This window comes from Mustela nigripes, chromosome 1, assembly GCF_022355385.1.
Source record: "Mustela nigripes isolate SB6536 chromosome 1, MUSNIG.SB6536, whole genome shotgun sequence".
Classification (NCBI taxonomy): domain Eukaryota; kingdom Metazoa; phylum Chordata; class Mammalia; order Carnivora; family Mustelidae; genus Mustela; species Mustela nigripes.
Window position 1 is genome coordinate 150,456,220 of NC_081557.1, and position 24,371 is coordinate 150,480,590.

A 24,371-nucleotide genomic window follows, 5' to 3' on the forward strand; every position below is an offset into this window, starting at 1 on the left:
ATAAGACTTAATATTCTCATTTTGCAATCGAGAAATCCTAGACTAAGAACTTCAGGAAGGATAAAAATCTAGCCTTTATCTTAAAATCCTGACTATCAGGTGTTGGTTAAACTTTTTAAAATCTTACGGTCAGTGTACTTTTTTATGGAATGACAGCAATAATCTACTTTTCATTAGTGAGAAGGTTAAATGAGATAGTGTATGTAAAGTTCTCAGTGTGGTATAAACTTATAAAAAACAACCCTCAACAAAGTTGATTATTAATATCATTATTACTATTACTATAATTATTGAGAAGTTATATAACGTTTAAAAACATGTAGCTAATTAGCAATTTAAGAATGTTATTAACAAAAGTTGGCTTGAACTGCAGGGCCATCCAAAGACACTATGATATTACTATATAATTAATGTTTAACCAACAGGGTTCAGAATGGTCAGGTAATAAAATGTTTTCTGTATTTTTGTTTGTGGGAAAAAATCATATTCCATGAATATTCATGGGCTACACCACATTTCCCAGCCTTGCCCTGCAGATCTATTAGGGCCATGTGATGAGTTCTGCCCCATGAACCACAGTAGAAATGGCAGGTGTTAGCCAATGCAGGGGCATTTAGGGCATGTGCCACCACAATCCATCTCTTTCCACACTCTGGTGTCTTAGTTGGCCCAGCATGAGATGGCAAGAACCTAAATTCCTGAGTCACAAGGTGTCAGAAACCAAAATTCCTAAGTCACCCTCACTAACCTGTACTATAGTTTGTATTAGAAGAAATAATCTTTGCTCTGATAAGTCACTGAGACTTGAGGTCTACCTATTACTGGGGTATGTTTTTCATTCAGCAAATATTTATTTTGGTCTTACAATTGTGCCAGGCAATGCTCCAGGCACCAAGTATAGAAAGTTCCTGCCTTCAAAGACCTTAATATTAAATTCTTCCTTATAGGATCAAACCTAGAATGCTGACTTCATTATCACAATGATCTAACCTACAGAACAAATCACACTGAATTCTACCTTTCTTATTTACATATTTCCGGTTTGTCTACAAAAAAAAAAATTCTAAAATAGGCAATAATAAGTGGTATTATAGAATCAAGACAGGAAAAATTTTCCGGGCTAATAAATAATAGTTCATTTTTTAAAAAATTCTTTCTCAGGGTAGGAGTAAGAGGCTATATCCCCTCATAAGGAAGTAAAAGGTCACTTAGGAATCAAAATGTTCACAAGTTATCTAAATTTCACTGATTTATCTATAAAACAATTTTTTCATTTTTTAGAAGAGGAAATTAGAACTTATCAAATGTTACATTTTAAAATGGACACTAGAACTTTGTTTTCATATGTACAACAAAGAGCAGTGTTCTTTTTTTTTTATCCTTTTCTTTTTAAATTTAAATTCAATAATTAACATATAATGTATTATTTGTTTCAGGGGTACAAGTCTGTGATTCATTAGTCTTATATAATACCCAGTGTAAAGAGCAGTATTCTTAAATCCAAATGATATTGATTCTGTCATTGCACAAACATAAAAAAGATCTAATCAGTACCTAAGTTTAGCAGTTCTGTGTTCTCCAAAGTCTGGGTTTTCATCTCTTTGGATATGCACTTTTATAATTACCTTAATATTTTTAAGAATAATTTAGAGATGTATAGAATATATAACCAAATAAATATTCACCTTTAGAAAAGATGAACAGAAGAGCTGAATAACACATTCCAAATTTGGAACTGGTTTTAGAACTCATTATCTAAGTTAACATTATTCTTCTTAACCTACTGAAAAATTCAGCCTTTGTTTATCATGTACCCCAATCTCAGATAATACCTGTACCAAAAAGCAAAATTACCACTTAAAGCATTTTCCAAAGTCTCACATATAATTAAAATAGTGCATTTATGGAATTAGTGATTACTTAAGAATACTATATAGATCAAAATAGAAACCACATATTAAGCATGATTTACCATTCACTGAAAACCACAGATAATTCTGTGATATTTTACAGCATAAATATTTTTAAAGATGTAGGCAATAACTTCATTTAAATTTGATTAATACCTCAACCATAACTGAACTTGTAGTACTAAGCTACATTTTTATTTGTACTAAGATCGTTCAAAAAGAAGTCCGCTCAACCTCCTTTGTGCCTCAAGAAAACCAAAGACATACCCACAATCAAACAATACAGAAAAGTTCATCATTACAGAACCAAATCTGAAGACCTTTACATTTGTTGTTAATCTTTGTAGCATAACTGAATCTACTCATTAACTCAAATAGTTATTTAATAAATCATTAGGGGGAAAAACCTGCCCAAGGTATAAGATACAAATACAACATTGAATTTACTCTTTTGAAATTCGCTGCAGCCACTGTCATGTGTGGGCATATGAAAAAAACTATTTTCGAACATCATGAAACATTCATTCATAAAAATAGAATGGTTAGTTATCCTGATAGTGTAGATATCTTAGTGATTTATTTTGTGATTCAAGATGTACCATATTTTTACAATAATGTTTGCTATGTCTTTAATAATTTACCCGGACAGTCCATGCACTAAAGCATATGTATTGGGTTTTTTTTTAAGGTATGCAAAATTAAATGCAATGTATAAAAGCAGATACAGAAGAAAGTCAGAGTTGAGCTTCCTTGAATAACACTCAGGAGAAGAAACCCCTTAAAAGAAGAAACTAAGGGATGCCTGGGTGGCTCAGTCAGTTAAACAGCTGCCTTCACCTCAGGTCATGATCCCAAGGTCTTGAGATCAAGTCCCACATTGGGAACCAGATTCTCCCTCTCCCTCAGCCTGCCATTCCAACTGCTTGTACTCTTGCTCACTCTCTCTAGTAAATAAATAAAAAATCTTTTTAAAAAGGAAAAACTAAGGTAAATATTTTTTCCCTATTACATGAAAAACTAATATAATAAAGGGAAGGTTTATCAGTTTATACCTCAAAATCATAGCTATTCATTTACGAAATGCCCAGAACGTCAAATATATCCAGGTTCAATCTACTGATTCCCTTAAGCCATATTTATAGGAAGTCGGTGTCTAAGTTGGTGTTTTGAGGCGGCAGACAATCCCCCCCAAATCTAAAATATACAAACAATGCTTTTCACAGACCAGCAAAAGTGGTCTTCAGTTTCCCTGTTACATTACACAGGTTTTCCTTTGCCTTGCCTCGTCAGAATATATTTTCCTTTGTTGCTCTTTTCCTCTAATGTTGGTATAAACGTCTTCCCATCTAAGATAGCCATCCAATTTTTAGTTTAAAAATTTTGACCAGATCGTTTCATTGTCTTTGAAGCAGAAACCCATAGACCCATCAAATGAGATAAAGTTGAGCAAATCAAGTTACGTTAAATTCAGTATGTTTTAAAAGCAAAGAAAATATTTTTTAAACCATCTAACCCTGGCATCATGTATTTTAAAGGTCCTAGGTACTGTGATCTGAACGTATCACTTAAAACTAAACCATTCTATGGGCATTCTAGAATACCTATCTTTAGGAGTTCCCTGGTTTATTTATTTCCAAGTCTATAAAAACCTCTAAAAAGTGAATACAGCCCATAAAATATTTGCTAAAATCCTGAAATTTCTAAAGATCAAAAGAGGAAAACATCAGAACACTAAAAAATAATAAATCAGAAGTGATCGGCAAATTTGTTCTAAGAGTAAGTTTTCATCTATTTAGAACAGCCATCATCAGTGGCTAAGGAAATTATTCCATGTATACACATAGCGCTTTGTTGTCCAAACATTTGAGTAATAAAATCAAATTCAATCAACTAAGCAAGTCATCTGTAATGTTTTATGTCTATTTTAAAAAGAACACTATCTTGACTAGGAAAAAATTCAACATGGTCAGTCTTAGCTATCTTACCACATAACGGTTAAACTAAAAAATAGTAAGAACTCTAAAGACACTGAAGAATGATTTGACAATAACTTCAAAATAAGACTATTTTTGTCATATCTCAGTAATATTTTAGACTTTATATATCACAAACATGCTTTGGAATTCATATAAGAGTGTTTTGTTTTTTTTTTCCTACTGGGTTCCAATAGATCTTGGGCTTTTCTGCATTTAATCATAGTGTGTAAGTTCTCATTATATTTTACTGCTACTTGCTTCTGTTAAAACACTGTACACCAGTAAATTTCAAAAAGTTCATAACGAGACCAGGATAAGACCTTCTAGTAAAATAGTTGAGATTTCCACTCCAGAATAAAACATAATTGGATTATGCCTTTGATAATAGTGATGTGAAGATTAAATGAGGTAAAATAAACTCTTCTTTGGTAACTATTCCAACTCATTGTTTAACACATAGCTGTTGCTGCGTTCTTTAACTCAAAGAGGAATAGGTTCTCAAGATTAGAAGCTCAGCCACTCTCTGTCATGCTTTAGACACTGTGTTCTTTGTATCCCTAGTTTTTACAAGATGCAGCTTTATATTATAGGTACTTAGTAAATATGTATTGAATACATAAGTGGTGGAATCAATCTGTCAACACATAGCTATCTCCTTTTATAGAAAATGTATGGAGGCAGAAAGAGTTTCTGTTTCATAGCCAAAAAGAACCTCAATGGGCTCAATCTCTTTATTTTTAGTTCTACTTATATTTATAATTCTTGATTCATTGATTTGGGCCCTCTGTGAAAATCAGAAATTAAGAAATCATTTTAAATTATTCATAACCAACTCAAACATCAATAAACATTTAGAAAGGACAACAAGTTAATAATGTTTAGATAATTGTTAGGCTAACACTGATTTGTAATAGCAAAATAACCAAAATACAATTAAGTCCATTAATGTACACTTATAAAATGTTAAGATGTTGAGAAATTGACTTGATTTTGAAAAGCAAAGAAACAAATGTCTACTAGGGAAGTGGTGTTTCTCTATTAAATTTTTATTTACCCTCTTTTATTCAAAAGGTATTCATTGCACATTAATGGAATTAAGGTAGATTTCTGGACTTGGAAATCAAAGATGAGGATGCCCTGGCCCTGCCCCTGAGGTAGTCAGTCCCCATGGAGAGGGAAAAACACAACCTGCACACCTAATGGTAATGCATGTCAGGATGCGATAAATGCTGTATGTGTACCCATGGACATGCATGGGGTTTCTAACAAGCATTTCTGTGTGTATGTATTCCTTGGCTAAAATCTTGACTCATCTGTTCAGTACCACAGAGTTCCAAAAGTAGCCTTTTAAAGAGATTTTTTTTTCAATGTGGGAAAGTGAAACTAAACAGCTCTGCAATTATCTGTTCAACTGAGAAAAGAAAGCTAAGAAGGCTCACCTGTTTCTCAGGGGGACTGAGAGAGTGTGTGCACTTTTCAATTCCCTGTCAGTTTATATTTTTGTAAAAGATTCATATGAGTCCAAACTAAAGATTATTCCTTTACTGTCTAATATTACAAAGACAAATTTCTCCCCAGAATATAATGAGAGACCTCTTCCTTGTCAATCTGCCTACTGGAATATTTTTTAAAAATTTAATAGGAGTAGCAAAAAAATTCAATGACTCCTGTGTTCTTCAAGTAATTCAACTAAAAAATAAGGTCAACACCATTACAAATAATACACATATTTCCTTTTGATAAAAAACTACCTGTGAAAGTTTGTTCTCTATATTTTCTATAACTTTTTATTGATAAGAACTGAAAAAATTAGAAATATGACATAATATAAAAAGCCATAGATTAAGACTCAAGAGAGTTGGAATCTGAGTATACTTGATCATATATCTTTGTGCATTGTCTGTCTGGCAAGAAGCTGGGAGCAACCTAACTCTGCTGGTCATCAGGGTAAACACTATAGCATACCAAGAACATGCGAGATGTCTCATGAAATAAGTTTCTGAAAAACATAGCTTGAAAGTGAAACCCAGTAGAAATTTCTGCCTCTAAAAATGAATACATTCTTTTCTCTAAATTGCTAGAACAGTAAATCAGGCACAGAGCTACAGAAGAGAAAATAAATAAATAAACATTATCAAATAAAAATTTTACATAGAAAGTATATAAAATGCTCTTAGTCATGACCAACAACACTCTGCTTACTGTAATATTTTTAGATTTTTTTAAGTTATTGAATTTGCATGTATCTAGATACCAAAGCTCATAGTAAGCAAAAAAAAAAAAAAAAATCAGTTACTAATAAAGTTCATGCTTCACTTCTCTTTCTTTCCTTGCTTTCAAAGAAGCCTTTCTAGAAATAGACGTTCGGCATCTGTACCCAAATGTTGGGAGCTGATTTTAAAAAATAACCAACCTACAAAAAGACTCTGGATTAAAAATATAGCATAAGTTTTAAGAACTTTTTGTTGATAATTTTTGAAGTTCAGATTTAAACTTGAGGTATATAAAACATGAATTAGTTTTTTGTTTCGTTGTGTTTTGTTTTTAAGTATTAATGCCCTCAGTAAATGGATAGGCTTGTGGCAGCTAATGAAATAGCACACAGTCACATTGCTTGCAAGTGGTAGGGCCCAGAGAGTTTACCCAGAAATTCAGTCCTGCTCCTTTCAACCAAACCACAGTCACAGGTGTAACTGATTACCTAAATCACACATATACCTTCATTGATTCATTAGGTAAACATCCAGTGATAGTCTACACCATGCCACGTGCAAAATTCCAACAATGTGCTGGGCAAATGTTCAACATTTGGAGGGAGGAGACTTACCACAGTAATTGTTTATTTACATAATATACACGCTCTTATAATAACAGATTTCCATCTACCAACCTCACATCACTGAACTTTTCAGTTGGGGAGAGAGGTGCACAATCAACTCTTGTGAGCCTGTGTGAGCTGGTGCCTGCGCATGTGAAAAATGCATTGGAGTAGAGAGAGAGAAGCAACATACCAGTCACATATATGGTATATCAGCTACCAAAAAGTGTTATGGAGGGGGAAAAAAAGAAAGGTTGGGAAGTTGGGCAGGCAGTGTAGGCTGGAAGGGGCAATTTTAAATAGGCTAGTCAAGAAAGATTCCCTTAAAAAATTACATTTGAAGAAAGCCCTGACAGTGGTGGAGTAGGCAAAGAGGACAACAAAGGAAGAGCATTTCAGGTAGGGGGCCTCTAGGTGGTTAAGCGGTAAAAGCTAGCGTATTTATTTCAGGAATTTTGATTTTTACTGTAAGTGAAATGGAAGACATCGAAAGGTTTTTCTGTTTTGCTTCGGTTATAGCCAAGGAGTGACATGATCTCACTTATACTTTTCAAAATATTATTCTTCTTGATGTTTGAGAGTAAAGCATTTGGGAATGAGCAAATGTGGAAACTCTGGTGATAATCCAGGCAAGAGGTTAAGTAAGTTGGATCAAAGTGGTAGTGGAGAGAATGTTGGGAAATGGTGAGATTTCAGATATGTTTTGAATGTATAAACAATAGTATTTCCTGACAAATTGAATGTGAAGTGCTGCCCCAAAGATGATTCCAAAGATTTTGTTCTAAGCAACTGGGAAAGGTGAATTTAGCATTTACTGAATTAGAACAGAGTAATTATGGAGGAAAGATCAGGAATTTGGTTTGGTGTATGCAGAATTTGATTTGCCTATTAACATCTAAGCAAAGACACAGAACAAATAGTTGGGCATGGTCAAGTTCTGGGAGAGATTTGGGTTGGAGAGAAAACTATGGAAGTAGTCAAGATACTGATAATACTTAAAACAGGGACTCTATTGGGGCACCAGAAGAATGAAGGTAAATTTATTTAAAATCTATTCAGCTATTTAATAAACATATTCCAGCACTGTTCTCATTGGTCTGCAAGTATTAACTCATTTAATTCTCATAACCTAGAAGGTAATACTTTTCTTTCCCTCTTTTTACAAATTTAGAAACTAAAACACAGAGTGGTTAAATAACTTGCCCAAGGTCATAAGTAAATGGCTATAAATGATAGAGTTTCTAACCAAGGCTGTCCGGTTCCAGAATTCTTATTACAGAAGAGAAATTATCTAAATGCCTGAGGCTTCTAGCACTATGACATTTAGAGGTCAAGGAGTTGAGGCAGATCAGATCAGTAAATCCTATTCATAGCCTGTAACACATTTTACTTGCCTATAGAGATTCTACTTAGGCTAAGAGGGATAGATTTGCCAATGTTTGTTTCCCTTTATATTTTTTCACACTTTCTGTAACAAGCACATATTACTTTCAGAAAGAGAAAAGATTGTGTTAAAGTAATAGAAGGTGCAGAGTTATTTTTTAGACCTTGTTTCAAAGGATGCATGTCACTCCCTGTTTACAGCACCGCTCAATGAGAGGATAACAATGAAAATCAGTACAGAAAAACTGAATTGCTTTTTGCTTGGATCATGAATAAAGTTACTATAATTTATTATCCAAAGAATAATCCTGAGAGTAAAAGGAAACACTACTAATTAATACCATAACAACAGATTAAAGTTAAGATTACCCTAAAAACACCTGTAGTAGGAATAAATACCCCAAGTAGCCTCTTTCTTAAGAATGGAATATGTATGAATATAGGAGAGCAGACTCTTTTCTGCTCCATGCATACTACCTTCTATACATTTATTCGCTGTTCTTCCTGTTTACCCTTTTACTAACTATCGGTTAGCACCGGGCATCAAAAACCAACTGATAACACCTGGGATGTTATTATCTGTGGGCATTGGAAATCTGCTACAGAGGGCTCATCAGTCCTTACAATGAAAAATAATATAATACAGACTTTCACTATTTTGATGATTCAAGCCATATTTCAAGTATTAGAAAAGACATTACTGTCATTAATTATAAATAAAATCTAGTAAGAAATCACTTTAGCCAGTGATTAATTTATAACCGTTAAAAAGAATTATTTTCATTCTCATTCTCTCTTAAGTGAACTGAGAAAGAAAAAAACATGTAACTATCCACTTCTAATTCCCAAGTTATTTTTAATGCTGCATAAGCACTAATTTGATGTGGCACATATGCAAGCTAAAATGGCAAATGGAAATACAAGGGAATATACTGTACCTTGTTTTACCTGTAAGGAACACACACCTGACAAAAGGCAATTTTCACATCCAAGGTTGGTTCACTGCAGTAGTACAATAAATGGAGGCTCATAAATACCTATAGAAAAAGGGGGGGCATGAATTTCCAAATCACCTAATTGTTCATTAATAGTATAAACTTTAATGTAATTTGAATTAAACACAAGGTGTCATGCATTACATATATTTAGCATAATCTGTATCCTGACTAGTGCTAGGTACCTTTCATAAATCATAAACACTAAATGATAAAATAAGGTAGAATATCTTATTTTTATAATGATTAATACCACCACAATCATAAAGATTAGATATAAGGAACTGGATATATACTTAATAAGTTAAAATTTAGAACATCCTATTATATAGCACTTTCTGTTTTAGGCATCTAACTTTAAAAATCCCAAACACATGCTCAAGAGCATATATGTAAGAATTTTATCATAGAATAAAGGGACTTTTAAATAAACTATAATGGATAATAGAATTATATACAGGATGTGGAATAATTAAATTTGAGCTTAATGTATCAGCATAGATAAATTTTTCAAACATGATGTTTACTGCAGAAAAAGCAAGTTCCAAAGGGGTATGAAGATCACTGTATTATTATTATAAAAATTTTTAAATATACAAAATTATGTACATTGTTTTGTTATACAATCATAAAACCAGGACTGAAAAGGATGGGCACTATGTAAACATCAATTTAGTCTTGGTAGTTAAGAACAAAGACTTCCATTATATTATTTTTGAAATATTTTTTAATTTTGCAAAGGAGAGGATAAAACCAATATTTTTTAAGGAGAGAATAAAATCATGTAATGATGGTAATACCAAATTAGGTATTAAGTCATCTGAGTATGATGAAGCAGCATCAGAGAAAACCAACTGAAACCTTTTTCAGTTCAATTAGGCACACTTTACTGAATGTTTATTGTGTGCAAGACACAATTCTGTGAGTTAAACAATTTTAAAACCACACTGACACAAGACTTCTGTGTCTGACAAGAGGAATTGTTAGGTATCCTTAAAACCACTTTCAGTGTAAGCTCCTAAAAAAGTTAGATGAAATATACAAAATATATTTTTAATGCATAACTAAACTGCCAAAAGAAAGAAAGAAAGAAAGAAAGAAAGAAAGAAAGAAAGAAATTCTAAGAGGTTGAAAACAATGTGAAAGATTTCGTGCAGAGAAGTAAATGAGCTAAAGCTGCCACTTGGCCCCCAGCAATCTACTGGTATCTGAAGATGAGAACTTTATAAAGAGTAGAGTGTAGAGTTCAGGAAAGAAAGCTTAGAACCTATCTATGCTGGGAAGTCACATTGAAGACACCCACACTGAGCTTAGTAGAGGAAGTTTATTTGTTTTATTTGATGAGGTATAGTCACAGCGGTTGCAGCTTTTTTTTTGTTATTATTATTTAAAATCAAGTTAGTTAACATCTAGTGTAGTATTGGTTTCAGGAGTAGAATTTAGTGATTTGTCACTTACATATAACACCCAGTGCTCATCCCAACAAGTGCCCGCCTTAATGCCCAACACCCAGCTAGCCCATCCCCCCCCCATCCACCTCCCTCCAGCAACTCTCAGTTTGTTCAACAGAAGAAGTTTTAAACAAACTATAGCAGAGCTAGCAATACAATTTCAGAAGGAAGGTCTGCACTGCAAGAAAAAATATATAGGAATATGGCAGATTTTTTAAATTTAAGAAAGAATGAAAGGGCAAGAACATATAAGACATTCCCGAAGAAGAACAAAGTAGATGTTTGTGGAGGTTAAAAAGGTAGAAAGCTAAAGTAAATGTATGTGGGACTGATGCAAAGATAGGCTTATAAATTAATAAAGAACCCAAAATAAACACATATATACATGGAAGCCTAATTATGTTTAAGTCTACATTTCAGATGTTTGGGGAAAGAAGAAACTATGCATTAAATTATGCTGAAGCATGCATCATAAATATGCAGGACAGAGAGTGGGGAGGAAACACACCTCTGTTGAAAGACAATTCTTTAATCAGGTCTTTCACATTTCTGCATGTCTTGAAAACAGAAGCATTGACTGTTTTTATTCCAGACTATCTTCTCAAGGATAATTATACAGCAGTCTTGGAAGAGAGAGATAGTATCTCCCTGTGGAGAAAAGGGAAGGTTTGAGTAATCAAACCTTGTCCCTCTGGGGCAAGCTACGCTAACTGCCAATTATAAGGATTTGGGGTCCTTACGCTTCCAGTTCCTCTTCTATAATGTAACCCACTGTATATGCAGTAGTCACCTGACTTTGTTTGAATCATCCTGTGGGGTTGGGACCTAAGAAATTGAAATGAATGTTGATATTGTATCTACTGCTATTAATGTGAGTAATAAAGTTCAAGGATTCATGTCTACTTCTTCAATTTGCATGTTTGTTTCATTATTACTTTTTAAAGCCTACATATATGAAATACTATTTGATATGTCAAATATTTTATAATAGAAAAAAATTCAAGTGACACAAAGAACTAGTGGTTGTTTATTCTTTTGCTGAGCATTGCTTTGTAGGCACGAATGCCTGGAACCAAAACATTCATAATAACCATTAATGGGAAATGATCTTGAAGAGAAATGCCAAGGGATAAAGCAGGAAGATAGAAGAAACTGTGTTTGATGATAACATTAAACTACCAAATTGAGAAATTCTGGAACTTTTGGTCTTCTAGACTTTCTGTAATGTAGTACTCCAGTATCATTCCATCTCGTTAACTGAGCTTTATAAGTTCTTCAAATTAGGTAAGTCCTCCAAATTTTTTTCTTCTTTTTATTTGGGAGACCCTTTTAGGTCTTTGCCTTTCCACATGAACTTTAAAATCAGCCTGACATTTCAAACAAAATTTTTTTTTAACTTTCTGGAATTTGATTGAGAAGATATCTTAACAATATTCGGTGTTTTTATCCATAATTATTATATTTTTTCCATTTATTTTAGTTCTAATTTATCTCAGAAATGTTTTATCATTTGCAGTGCATAAACCTTGTATGTTCCTCTTTGTTTATGCTTTAGCATTTATAGTTTTATGCTAATGTAAATGGTATATTTTTAATTTCCTTTTCCTAAATACTTATTTTTAAAAATAATGTTAACTTTTGTAAGTAACCTTGCATTCTATCATACTGCTAAATTCATTTATTAAATCCAGTAAATATTTTATAGGTTGTTTAGGATTTTCCTTATACACAGAAAAGTCTGCAAGTGAAGATAGTTTTTCCTTTTTCCTCTCTAATCTGTTTTCCCTTGCTTACTCCAATTACTTAGTAATTGCTTACTCCAGTACAATGTTGAAAAGAAGTGAAGAGATGCTGATAATCTTTGTCGTTTAATAGATGTATTTAGTCCATTCACATTTAAAGTAAATATGGATATTGCTGAGATCAAGCATACCACTCTACTCCTTGTTTAGTATTTTACCCCTGTATTCTTTATTCTATTTTTCCTCCTTCTCAGTCTTTTTTGGGAAGAATTATCTTTTTCTTGTCCATTATATTTTGTCTAAAAGCTTACTAGTAGGGCATGTGGCTGGCTCAGTAGGTTAAGCTCTGCCTTCGGCTCAGGTCATGATCTCAGGGCCCAGGATTGAGCCCTATACCCCTCCCTCTCTCTTCGCCTGCCTCTCTGCCTACTTGTGATCTATGTCTGTCAAATATATAAATAAAGTCTTTAAAAATAGACCTATGTCTGTCAAATATATAAATAAAGTCTTTAAAAATAAATAAATAAAAGCTTACTAGTTATACTTTTTTTAGTGGGTGGTTTAGAGTTTATAACCTGCATTTTTAAGTCATCTAGCTTCAAATAATATTATTCTATTTCACATACAGTTTAAGAAACTTATAATAGTATATTTCAATTTTCTCCTCCGGTCCCTTGAATAATTGTTGTCATATATTTCATTTATACATATTTCATAAACCCCATAACAGATTGCTATTATTTTTGCTTTAAATAAGCAATTCTATTTGAAAGAAATTAATAAATTACAAAGAAAGGTATTTTACATTTGCTACATATTTTCTCTGTATAATTCTTTCACACCTTTAAGGTTATTGAAAATGGTGTTTTTATTTTATTTTCATTTTCTAGATGCTCATTTCCAGCATTTAAAATATATTGTTCCATTCATTATTGTCTCATTATCACACAGCATGCATTAAGTGAGGAAATATTCTCTCAGCCACTCTTCAATTTTTCCTTCAGTCTTCTCACAACACTTTGTACTTTTATTATGAGTATCTTATAATATTGTAACTGTTTGTTCATATGTCTATTCCATACTACATTATGACCTCCTCAGGGAAAGTGACTATATTTTATTCATGTTCACAACCCCAGGGCCCACACTATTCTTAGTATATAGCTAATGCCAAGTAAATGTTTATTGAATAAAAGGAAAACCAAATGAAAAAACGTCTTTCCTTCTCTAGCACAAATCTAAGTATTTTCATTATCTTTGCATATTGATATCTGTAAGTTTTCAATACTTTTGATGCTAACAAATTAGGATTTAATAGTAGTGAAAGTATGAAAGAGTCCAACACAGATGACCTCAGAAATGTTACCCAGCAAGGCTGTTTTAGTTCTGTACTGCTGAATTGGACATATGGGTAATAATAACATCCAGCCCACCACCTGAAATTAAAAATGTATTTTAATTTTTAATGAGTAAATAATCTTACTGTGGAAAGCAAGCACCCTGACCTTTCCTGGTTGCATTATAAAGATTTCAAATGTAGCACCAAGTCACTGCAGAAACTTCTTGTGCCACAAAGGGACATTAAAAGTAAAAGAATGTTCAGTATGATAATCTCAATGAATTAAAGAAAACTAGTTTGATAATTTTATTTCCTGAGAGCATGGCAGAGAGAATTTGGCACCATTACATGGAAACAACATAAATGGCCAGGACATTATCTTGATATTATTCTAAAATGGAATTAGTGGCAACATCTTGATGCAATATAGGTAGGACCCATGAGTAGCTTGAAAAGGGAGGGGATGATAATTCGGGCAATTTAGTACTTTCAATTACTGGTTGTTCTCCTGGGAAAAATCTCCGTACATACACTCCTTGCTATGTACTATACTGTGTTTCTCTTCATTACATGCTTATATGAGTTAATAGTTACTCTGAGCAAAGCAGTAGGCCAAGTTGTATGAAAGAGATATACTTACAAATTTATTAGGTTGAAATGGTGCAGAGTAGTTGCTATAAAAGAATGCAACTATGATGTATTTTAATAGCTTAGATCAATACTTAAATTCTTTTATATTTGAGATGTGCCAACTAAACCACAGGAGGTTTGAGAAGCTTCATAGATGCAAAAAATCAAATTGTTCTGGGCAGGTTCAGACTCCCATGGTTTGTCACTAAAATGTAATACTTGCAAGAGAAAACTAAATGAACAACTGATTACAAAAGTGTTTTGAGACCCAGCACTTTCCAAGTTTAATTAATATAAACTAAACTCATCTGTAAATAGTTTTTGTATTTATAACATATCGAACTTACTAACAAATGACTGTCTCTCTCTCTTTTTTTTTTTTAGTATATGTGCTGCCAAAGCACAACAAATGACTCTCTTAACAGCCTGTAAGCATCTGTACAATATTAGAATACAAAGTCATAGTTACACACACACACACACACACACACACCACACAAACTCTGTCCCTTCTATGTCCAAAAGAATTCTCCCAGCTATGTATTAAAAATGTACATATTTAAAAAATGAAAAGTAAATATACCATGAAATAAGTAATTATCTCTTTAGTGCTGATACAGAAAGTAGAATTAAATTTAATTTTATTTAAAAACTGTGCATTTTGATTACTTTAAGATATTATTAAATAATAATAAGATAAATTAAATCTTTTGGTCCATGGACTATCATTTAAAGCAGAAGTCAGCAAACTGTGGTGGATGGACCAAATTCAACTCACCACCCATTTTTGTAAATAAAGCTTTATTGAAACATAGCCACCCATTAGTTTACATATTGTCTAAGGCTGCTTTCACACTATAATAGTAGATTTTTGTACCTAGTCACAGAAACTGTATGGCCTGCAAAGATTAAAATATTTACCATATAACCCTTTTTAGGAAAGATTGCCAGGGGCACCTGGCTGGCTCTCAGTAAAGCATGTAGCTCTTGGTCTCAGGGTTGTGAGTTCAAGCCCCATATTGGGAATAGAGCTTATCTAAAAAATTAAAACATTTTTTGAAGGAAATATTGGTAATAGGCAAGATGGCAGAGAAGTAGAAGACCCTGATTCAGTTGGTCCCCTAATGTGAGCTAAATATCTACCAGAATACTCCATTCTAACTGGTGTAAGGTGATATCTCAATGTGGTTTTAATTTGAATCTCCCTGAGGGCTAGTGATGATGAACACTTTTTCATGTGTCTGATAGCCATTTGTATGTCTTCATTGGAGAAGTGTCTGTTCATATCTTCTGCCCATTTTTTGATATGCTTGTCTGTTTTGTGTGTGCTGAGTTTGAGGAGTTCTTTGTAGATCCTGGACCTTTTGTCTGTACTGTCATTTTCAAATATCTTCTCCCATTCCATGGGTTGCCTCTTTGTTTTGTTGACTGTTTCCTTTGCTGTGCAGAAGCTTTTGATTTTGATGAAGTCCCAAAAGTTTATTTTCGCTTTTGTTTCCTTTGCCTTTGGAGACATATCTTGAAAGAACTTGCTGAGCTACAGCCTTTTGTGTTGTGTGAGCACTGTACCGAATAGGGTCTGAACCACACTCCCTGCCTGCACCTGAAAGAACTCTGCATGGGTGCTAGCTAGCGGTCTCTAGGACCAGTGGAGGGTCTGGATGCTCCTAGGCTGTGCCTGAAGGAACTCAGCACAATCTCTGGTCGGGATTGCTCAGGGGTGACCTGCACAACCGTGAGGTCTGGACCCCAGACAGCAGTCCTGGCAAAGGCAGCCACTGGAAGCGGGCTCACTGGACCAATATCACTCATGGCTTTCATTGCTAGGAGGTGCAGAAACAAGTGAGCGCTTTGGACGACCCCTGAGATGGTGTCTGGGGGCATGCACTGCCTGTGGGAGGTTGCATAGTCAGCAGAATTTACAGAGTTCATTGCTGAGCAATGGTACAGAGGGAAGCCGACTGAGGTTTCTCTCTGAGGTGGAGGTCTGGGTGCGGTATGCTTTCCACTAAACCTCTGAAAAGCTGCAAAAAGCTGCCAAAGAACAAAAACCTCTAGAGAACAAAAGCCTGAAAAACTGGTTTCCACAGTGCCCAGCCTCTTGATAGGGTGGGCAGGAGGACTCAACCCAATCAAGACTGAATGAAAAACAACATGGTAGTCCCCTCCCCCAAAAAGCAAACCAAAAGAACAAGAGGACAACCACCACAGAATCCCCACAAAACTCTAAAACCCCAATATCAGGAGAAAAGAAGATATTAAGCTCTGGTATTGCCCTAAAACCTGTATATTTCATAGATACAACTTTCATTTTTAATTTGTTCTCACTATTCTTGTTCTTTTTAATTTTTTTAACCTACTTACCATTACAACTAGAGGTTTAATACAACATATTCCATAATAACCTTTTAACTTGAACTTTTTTCATACATATACCTGTTTTCCTTTTTCTTTTCTATTTTTTAATATACATATAGATATAAGCTTCAAGGTAATCCTCTTTCCCTAATCAATACAACCCCTTAAGATTAAAACCAGTTTTAATCTCCCTTTATCTCTGGAAAGTTGAGTCCTTTAACAAAGATATCAAGATAACCCAGGAAGAATCAAAATAAACTTCCTCTCCCACATCAAGGATTTATAACCACCCTCTCATCTTTCCTCTGTCAGTGTTTCTGTGTATTTGGTTTTTTGTTCTGGTATTATATTTATCTTATCCCTGGGGTTCATTTTGGCTGTTTTTTTTTTTCTTGTCATTTACTTTTGTCCGTCTTTTTGTTTGTCCATTTTTGTTCATATACCTTATAAATCTTACATTTGGGAGCTCGTTCTGGTTGGGTCTTCTTTTTTTCCTCTTTCTCTTTTTTCATTTTTCTTTTTGGTGCTGACTTCCAATTGCTCTGAAGCCTTCCAGGGTGCATCTTGCCTGGAATGTGGTTGATATATTCAGCTATACATCCCCTCAAACACCTCTTACCACAATTACTAGGAGGGGGAACACCCACAGAGGAAAAATCCAGAGACTGTACCCTCTCCATCAAAATTATTGGATATGGACATAAACAGTATGTCGGAAAGGGAATTCAGGGTAACAATTATCCAGTCAATGGATAGGTTGGAGAAAACCATTAGTGACAACCTAGAAACTCTAAGGGTAGAAGTGAAAGCCACCCGGAAAGAAGTTAAAAATGCTAACAATAAGATCCAATCTAATCTAAATTCTCTAACAGCTAGGATAACTGATGCAGAAGATATAATTAGTGATCTAGAGGACAAACTGATAAAGAAAAAGGATCAGGAGGAGGCATGGAAGAAATAGCTTAAAAGCCATGAGAATAGAATTAGGGAAATAAATGATGCCATGAAATGTTCCAACATCAGAATTATTCAGATCCCTGAGGGGTGGAGAAAGAGAGAAGACTAGAAGATATAGTTGAACAAATTCTGGATAAAAATTTTCCCAATCTGGGAATTGGAACCAGCATCTATGTCCTAGAGGTAGAAAGAAACCCCCTAAGATCAACAAATCTCAAAAGACCTCAAGGCACTTGATTGTGAGACTGACAAATCATAATTTTAGACAAGAGCTTCTGAGGGCAGCAAGGGGGAACAGACTCCTTATGTACAGAGGAAGGACCATCAGAATAACATCAGACCTGTCTACAGAAACCTGGAAAGTCAGAAAGGGTTGGCAAGACATATTCAGGCCACTAAATGAGAAGAATATGCAGCCAAGAATACTTTATCCAGCAAGGTTGACATTCAAAATGGATGGAGAGATAAAGAGCTTCCAAGATGGGCAAGGTTTAAAAGAGTATTTTACCACCAAGCTAGCACTGCAAGAAATATTTAAGGGGGTTCTATAAAAGAAGAAAGAACCCAAGAGTGACATAGGACAGAAATTTACAGAGACAATATATAGAAACAAGGACTTCACAGGCAACATGATGTCAATAAAAACAAATCTTTTAATAATCACTTTCAATGTGAATGGCCTAAATGCTCCCATAAAATGGTGCAGGCTCACAGATTAGATAAAACAATAGGACCCATCCATATGCTGTCTACAAGAGAACAGTTGGAACCTAAAGATACATCCAGACTTAAAGTAAAGGGATGGAGAAGCATCTTTCATGCCAATGGACCTCAAAAGAAAGCTGGGGTAGTAATCTCATATCAGGTAAATTAGATTTTAAACTAAAGACTGTAGTCAGAGATAAAGAAGGACACTACATCATTCTTAAAGAGTCTATCCACCCAGAAGGTCTAACAATTGTAAATATTTATGCCCCCAATACAGGAGCAGCCAACTATATAAGACAAATGTTAATCATGATAAAGAGTCATATTGATATGAATACATTAATAGTAAGAGATATTAATATGACAGTCTCAGTAATAGATCATCCAAGAAGAAAACCAATGAAGAAACAAGACCATTGAATGACACATTGGACCAGATGGACCTCATAGACATACAGAACATTCCACCCTAAAACAACAGAATACTCAGTCTTCTCGAACACACATGGAAATTTCTCTAGAATAGACCACATACTGGGTCAAAAATCAGGGCTCAACTGATACCAAAAGATTGAGATTATTCCCTGCATATTTCTCAGACCACAATGCTTTGAAACTGGAACCCAACCATAAGAAAAAGTTTGGAAGGAATTCAAACACTTGGAAGCTAAAGACCACCCTGCTTAAGAATGTTTGGATCAACCAGGAAATCAAAGAAGAGCTTAAACAATTCAATAAGAAGAAGACACATTGGTACAAAACCTATGGGATATGGCAAAGATGGTCCTCAGGGGGAAGTACATAGCCATCCAAGCCTCACTCAAAAAAATTGAAAAATCCAGAATACACCAGCTCTCTTTATATCTTAAAGTACTGGAAAATCAACAACAAATTATGCCAACCCCATGCACAAGGAGGCAAATAATGAAGATGAGAGCAGAGATCTATGAGATAGAAACTAGATATACAGTCGAACATAAACAAAATTAGAAACTGTTTTTTTGAAAGAATCAATAATATTGATAAACCACTGGCCATACTAATCAAAAAGAAGAGAGAGAGGACCCAAATTAATAGAATTATGAATTAAAGGGAGAGATCATGACCAACACCAAAGAAATAGAAAAAATCATCAGAAATTATTATCAACAAATGTATGCTAATAAATTAAACAATGTACACGAAATGGATGTATTTCTGGAAACTGGAAACTTCCAAAACTGAATCAGGAAGAAATTAACGACCTGAACAGACCAATATCTAGTGATGAGATTGAAGTAATGATTAAAAACCTCCTAAAAAATAAGAGCCCAGGACCTGACAGATTCCCTGGGGCATTCTACCAAACATTCAAAGAAATAATACCTATTTCCCTGAAGCTGCTTCAAAAAATAGAAACAAAAGGAGAACTTCCACACTCTTTCTATGAAGGCAGCATTACCCTGATCCCCCAACTAGGCAAAAAACCCACCAAAAAGGAGAATTTCAGACCAATGTCCCTGATGAATATGGATGCTAAGATTCTCAACATAAGATCCTAGCTAATAGGATCCAACAGTACATTAAAAAGATTATCCACCATGACCAGGTAGGATTATCCCTGGGATGCAAAGGTGGTTCAATGTATGCAAATCAATCAATGTGATAGAACAAATCAATAAGAGAAGAGAGGAGAACCACATGGTCCTCTCAATTGATGGAGAAAAAGCATTTGACAAGATACAGCATCTGTTTCTGATTAAAACCCTTTAAAGTACAGGGATAGAGGGAACATTCCTCAACATCATAAAATCTATCTATAAAAAACCCACAGCAAATATCATCTTTAATGGGAAAAAGCTGACAGTCTTCCCTTTGAGATCAGGAACACAATAAGGATGTCCACACTCACCACTGTTGTTCAAAATAATATCAGAAGTGATTGCAACAGCAATCAAACAACAAAAAGAAATAAAAATATTCAAATTGGCAAAGAAGAAGTCAAACTCTCTCTCTCTCTTCACAGATGACATGATATTTTATATGGAAAACCCAAAAGACTCCACCCCCAAACTACTGGAACTCATACAGCAATTCAGTAACGTGGCAGGATACAAAATCAATTTACAGAAATCAGCTGCTTTCTTATACACTAACAATGAAAATATAGAAACAGAAATGAGAGAATTGATTCCATTTACTATAGCACCAAAAACCATAAGATACCTGGGAATAAACCTAACCAAAGAGATAAAGGATCTGTACTTGAGGAACTACAGAACACTCATATGAAAGAAATTGAAGAAGACACAAAAAGATGGAGTAGCATTCCATGCTCATGGATCGTAAGAATAAACATTGTTAAAATGTCTATACTGCCTAGAGCAATCTATACTTTCAATGCCATCCCAATCAAAATTCCACTGGTATTTTTCAAAGAGCTGGAACAAACAATCCTAAAATTTGTATGGAACCAAAAGAGACTCCGAATTTCTAAGGAAATATTGAAAAAGAAGAACAAAACTGGGGATATCACGTTGCCTGATTTCAAGCTTTACTACAAAGCTGTGATCACCAAGACAGCATGGTACTGGCAAAAAAACAGACACATAAACCAGTGGAACAGAATAGGGAGCCCAGATATAGACCCACAAGTCGATGGTCAAATAATCTTCGACAAAGCAGAAAAAACACACAGTGGAAAAAAAGACAGCCTCTTCAATAAATGGTGCTGGGAAAACTGGACAGCTATGTATAGAAGAATGAAACTCAATTATTCTTTTACACAACACAAAAAGAAAACTCAAAATGGATAAAAGACCTCAATGTGAGGCAGGAATCTATCAAAATCCTAGAGGAGAACATAGGGAGTAACCTCTTCGACAGCAGCCACAAGAACTTCTTTCAAGACATGTCTCCAAAGGCAAAGGAAACAGAAGTGAAAATGAACTTTCAGGACTTCATCAAGATCAAAAGCTTCTGCACAGCAAAGGAAACAGTCAACAAAACAAAGAGGAAACCCATGGAATGGGAGAAGATATTCACAAATGACACTACAGACAAAGGGTTGATATCCAAGATCTATAAAGAACTCTTCAAAATCAACACACACAAAACAGATAATCACATCAAAAAATGGGCAGAAGACATGAATGGACACTGCTCCAAAAATGACATACAAATGGTTAACCAGACACATGAAAAAATGTTCATCATCATTAGCTATCAGGGAGATTCAAATCAAAATCACACTGAGATACTACCTTATACCAGTTAGAATGGCCAAAATCAACAAGATATTAAATAACAAGTGTTGGAGAGGATGTGGAGAAAGGGGAATCCTCTTACACTGTTGGTGGGAATGCAAGTTTGGAAAACAGTGTGGAGATTCCTTAAGAAATTAAAAATAGAGCTACCCTATGACCCTACAATTGCACTACAGGGTATTTACCCTAAAGATACAGATGTAGTGAAAAGAAAGGCCATCTGTACCCCAATGTTCATAGCAGCAATGGCCACAGTTGCCAAACTGTGGAAAGAGCCAAGATGCCCCTCAACAGATGGATAAAGAAGATATGGTCCATATAGACAATGGAGTGTTATGCCTCTATCAAAAAGGAATGAACACCGAACATTTTTTTTTTAAAGATTTTATTCATTTATTTGACAGAGAGAAATCACAAGTAGACGGAGAAGCAGGCAGAGAGAGAGGAAGGGAAGCAGGCTCCCCGCTGAGCAGAGAGCCCGATGCGGGACTCGATCCCATGACCCTGAGATCATGACCTGAGCCGAAGGCAGCGGCCTAACCCACTGAGCCACCCAGGCGCCCCAACACCGAACATTTTTAAATCAAACCAGACAGGACTGGAGGAGATTATGCTTAGTGAAATAAGTCAAGAGACAAAGTCAATGTCATATTGTTTCACTTAATTGTGGAGCATAAGGAATAAAATGGAGGACATTGGGAGATGGAGAGAAGTGAGTTGGGAAAAATCGGAGGGGGAGACAAAGCCTGAGAGACTGTGGACACTGAGAAACAAATTCAGGGTTTTGAAGGTTAGGGAGTTTGGGATTGGGTGAGCCTGGTGGTGGTATTAAGGAGGGCACTTATTACATGGAGCACTGGGTATGGTGCATAAACAATGACTCTTGGAACACTGAAAATAAAAATTAAATTAAATTTAAAAAGTTTACAAAATAAAAATATATTATATTAAAAATTATTATATTTATTATTTATATTTATTAAAATTATTATATTTTATAAAAATAAAAAAATTTTAAATTAAAATAAATTTTAAGGGAGGGGTCAAGATGGTGGAGAAGTAGCAGGCTGAGATGACATCAGGTAGCAGGAGATCAGCTATATAGCTTATCAAACCATTCTGAACACCTACAAATTCAACAGGAGACTGAACAGAGGAAGACCTGCAATTCTAGAAGCAAAAAATTGACCACTTTCTGAAAGGTAGGACCAGCGGAGAAGTGAATCCAAAGCAACAGGAAGATAGACCGTGGGGGTGGGGGGCGGTGGGCGGCTCTGAGCAAGTGGTGGAGCATCAGAGCACAAAATCAGAACTTTTGAAAGTCTGCTCCACAGAGGGACATCGCTCCAGAGACTAAACCAGGGTGAAGCCCACGTGGCGTCAGCGTGGCTCGAGGTTCCCGCAGGGTCACAGAAGGATCAGGGCCATCAGAGAGCTCACAGGTATTAAAGCAGGGAAGCTGGCTACAGAGACGGAGCCCAAGAGTGACCTCTGAACGTGGGGTTACCTTAAATCATGATCCATGGCACAGGCCACTGCTGTGTGTGTGGGGACCCCACAAGATCCAGGGAGACACCCCTGGAAGAGTGCAGGGATCTTCGGGGTTCAGAGACTCCAGGCAGGGCTGTGTGCCAGAGACAGAGACGCTTGGTCACAGGCAGGGTGAGTTCAGAGTGCACCTGAAGACCAGGAAGATGGGAGTGATTGAGCACTTTTCTCTGAGGGCACACTGAGGAGTGGGGCCCCGAGCTCTCAGCTCCTCCAGGCCAGAGATTAGGAGGCTGCCATTTTCATTTCTGTCCTCCAGAACTCTACAGAAAGCATTCAAGAAACAAAAGATCCCGAAAGTGAACCCAAGCAGATTACTTAGCCTGGCCCCTGGTAAGGGTGGTGCTATTCCACATGGGCAAAGACACTTGAGAATCACTACAGCAGACCCTTCCCCAAGAAGATCAGCAAGAAATCCAGCCACGGCCAAGTTCACTTACCAAGGAGAACAGTGAAATTCCAGAGAAGGAGAAAGCAAAGCATGGAATTCATGGCTTTCTCCCCATGATTCTTGTCTTGCAAAGTTAATTAATTTTTTTAATTTTATTTTTTCTTCTGCTAAATATTTTTTAACTTTTACCCTTTCCTCTCTTAACATTTTTTAATTAGTTTATCTTAACAATACCTTTCATTAAAAAATAATCTTTTTTGAACCTTCATTATTATAGTCATATTTTAAATATTTTATCCTCTATTGCATCTAACTTTATTTTCTGTATACACATAGGGTTTATTCTTCTAAAAAAATTTGGGATACAACTTCTTCGAATAGATCAAAATACACCCTAAATCTAGCACAGGGCTTTGTTCTAGTCTCCAGCCTGAGCAAATTCTCTCCACTTTCTTTTTCTTTATTCTCCCAACCAACTTATCTTAACAACGCCTTTTTTAGAAATATTTTAAAATTTTTCATCTCTATAGTCATATTCCATCCCTTCATTGTGTTTATCCTTATGTATGTTTTTCATTCTTTAAAATTTGGGGAGATAGGGACGTCCAGGTGGCTCTGTTGGTTAAGCAGCTGCTTTCAGTCATGATTCCAGCATCCTGGGATTGAGTCCCACATCAGCCTCCTTGCTCAGCAGGGAGATTGCTTCTCCCTCTGCCTCTGCGTGCCACTCTTTCTGCCTGTGCTTGCTCTCTCTCTCTCTCTCTGACAAATAAATAAATAAATAATCATTAAAAATAAAATAAATTAAAATAAAATTTTGGGAGGTAGTTTCCTCTAACAGACCAAAATACTCCCAAAATTAAGTGGATGGCCCTGTTCTAGTCACCAGTCTAATATATATATATATATATATATATATA

General features: G+C 35.2%; 1 protein-coding gene across 12 annotated transcripts in view; it reads right to left on the minus strand.

Annotated features, from left to right (window-relative positions):
* The window catches only part of MAPK10 (mitogen-activated protein kinase 10), a 593,666-nt gene that overhangs the window by 146,483 nt on the left and 422,812 nt on the right, over nucleotides 1-24,371 (minus strand). For 10 of the 12 annotated variants that reach the window (XM_059375288.1, XM_059375259.1, XM_059375269.1 and 7 more), the window contains one exon: nucleotides 9,053-9,124. The exons of 1 other annotated variant lie outside the window; for it this stretch is intronic. In XM_059375288.1, coding sequence (XP_059231271.1) covers nucleotides 9,053-9,118 — 66 coding nt within the window. In that variant the 5' untranslated portion in view covers nucleotides 9,119-9,124. Of the gene's footprint in view, nucleotides 1-9,025; nucleotides 9,125-24,371 lie in introns of all 12 variants that reach the window. One more of the 12 variants, XM_059375316.1, reaches the window with a different exon arrangement.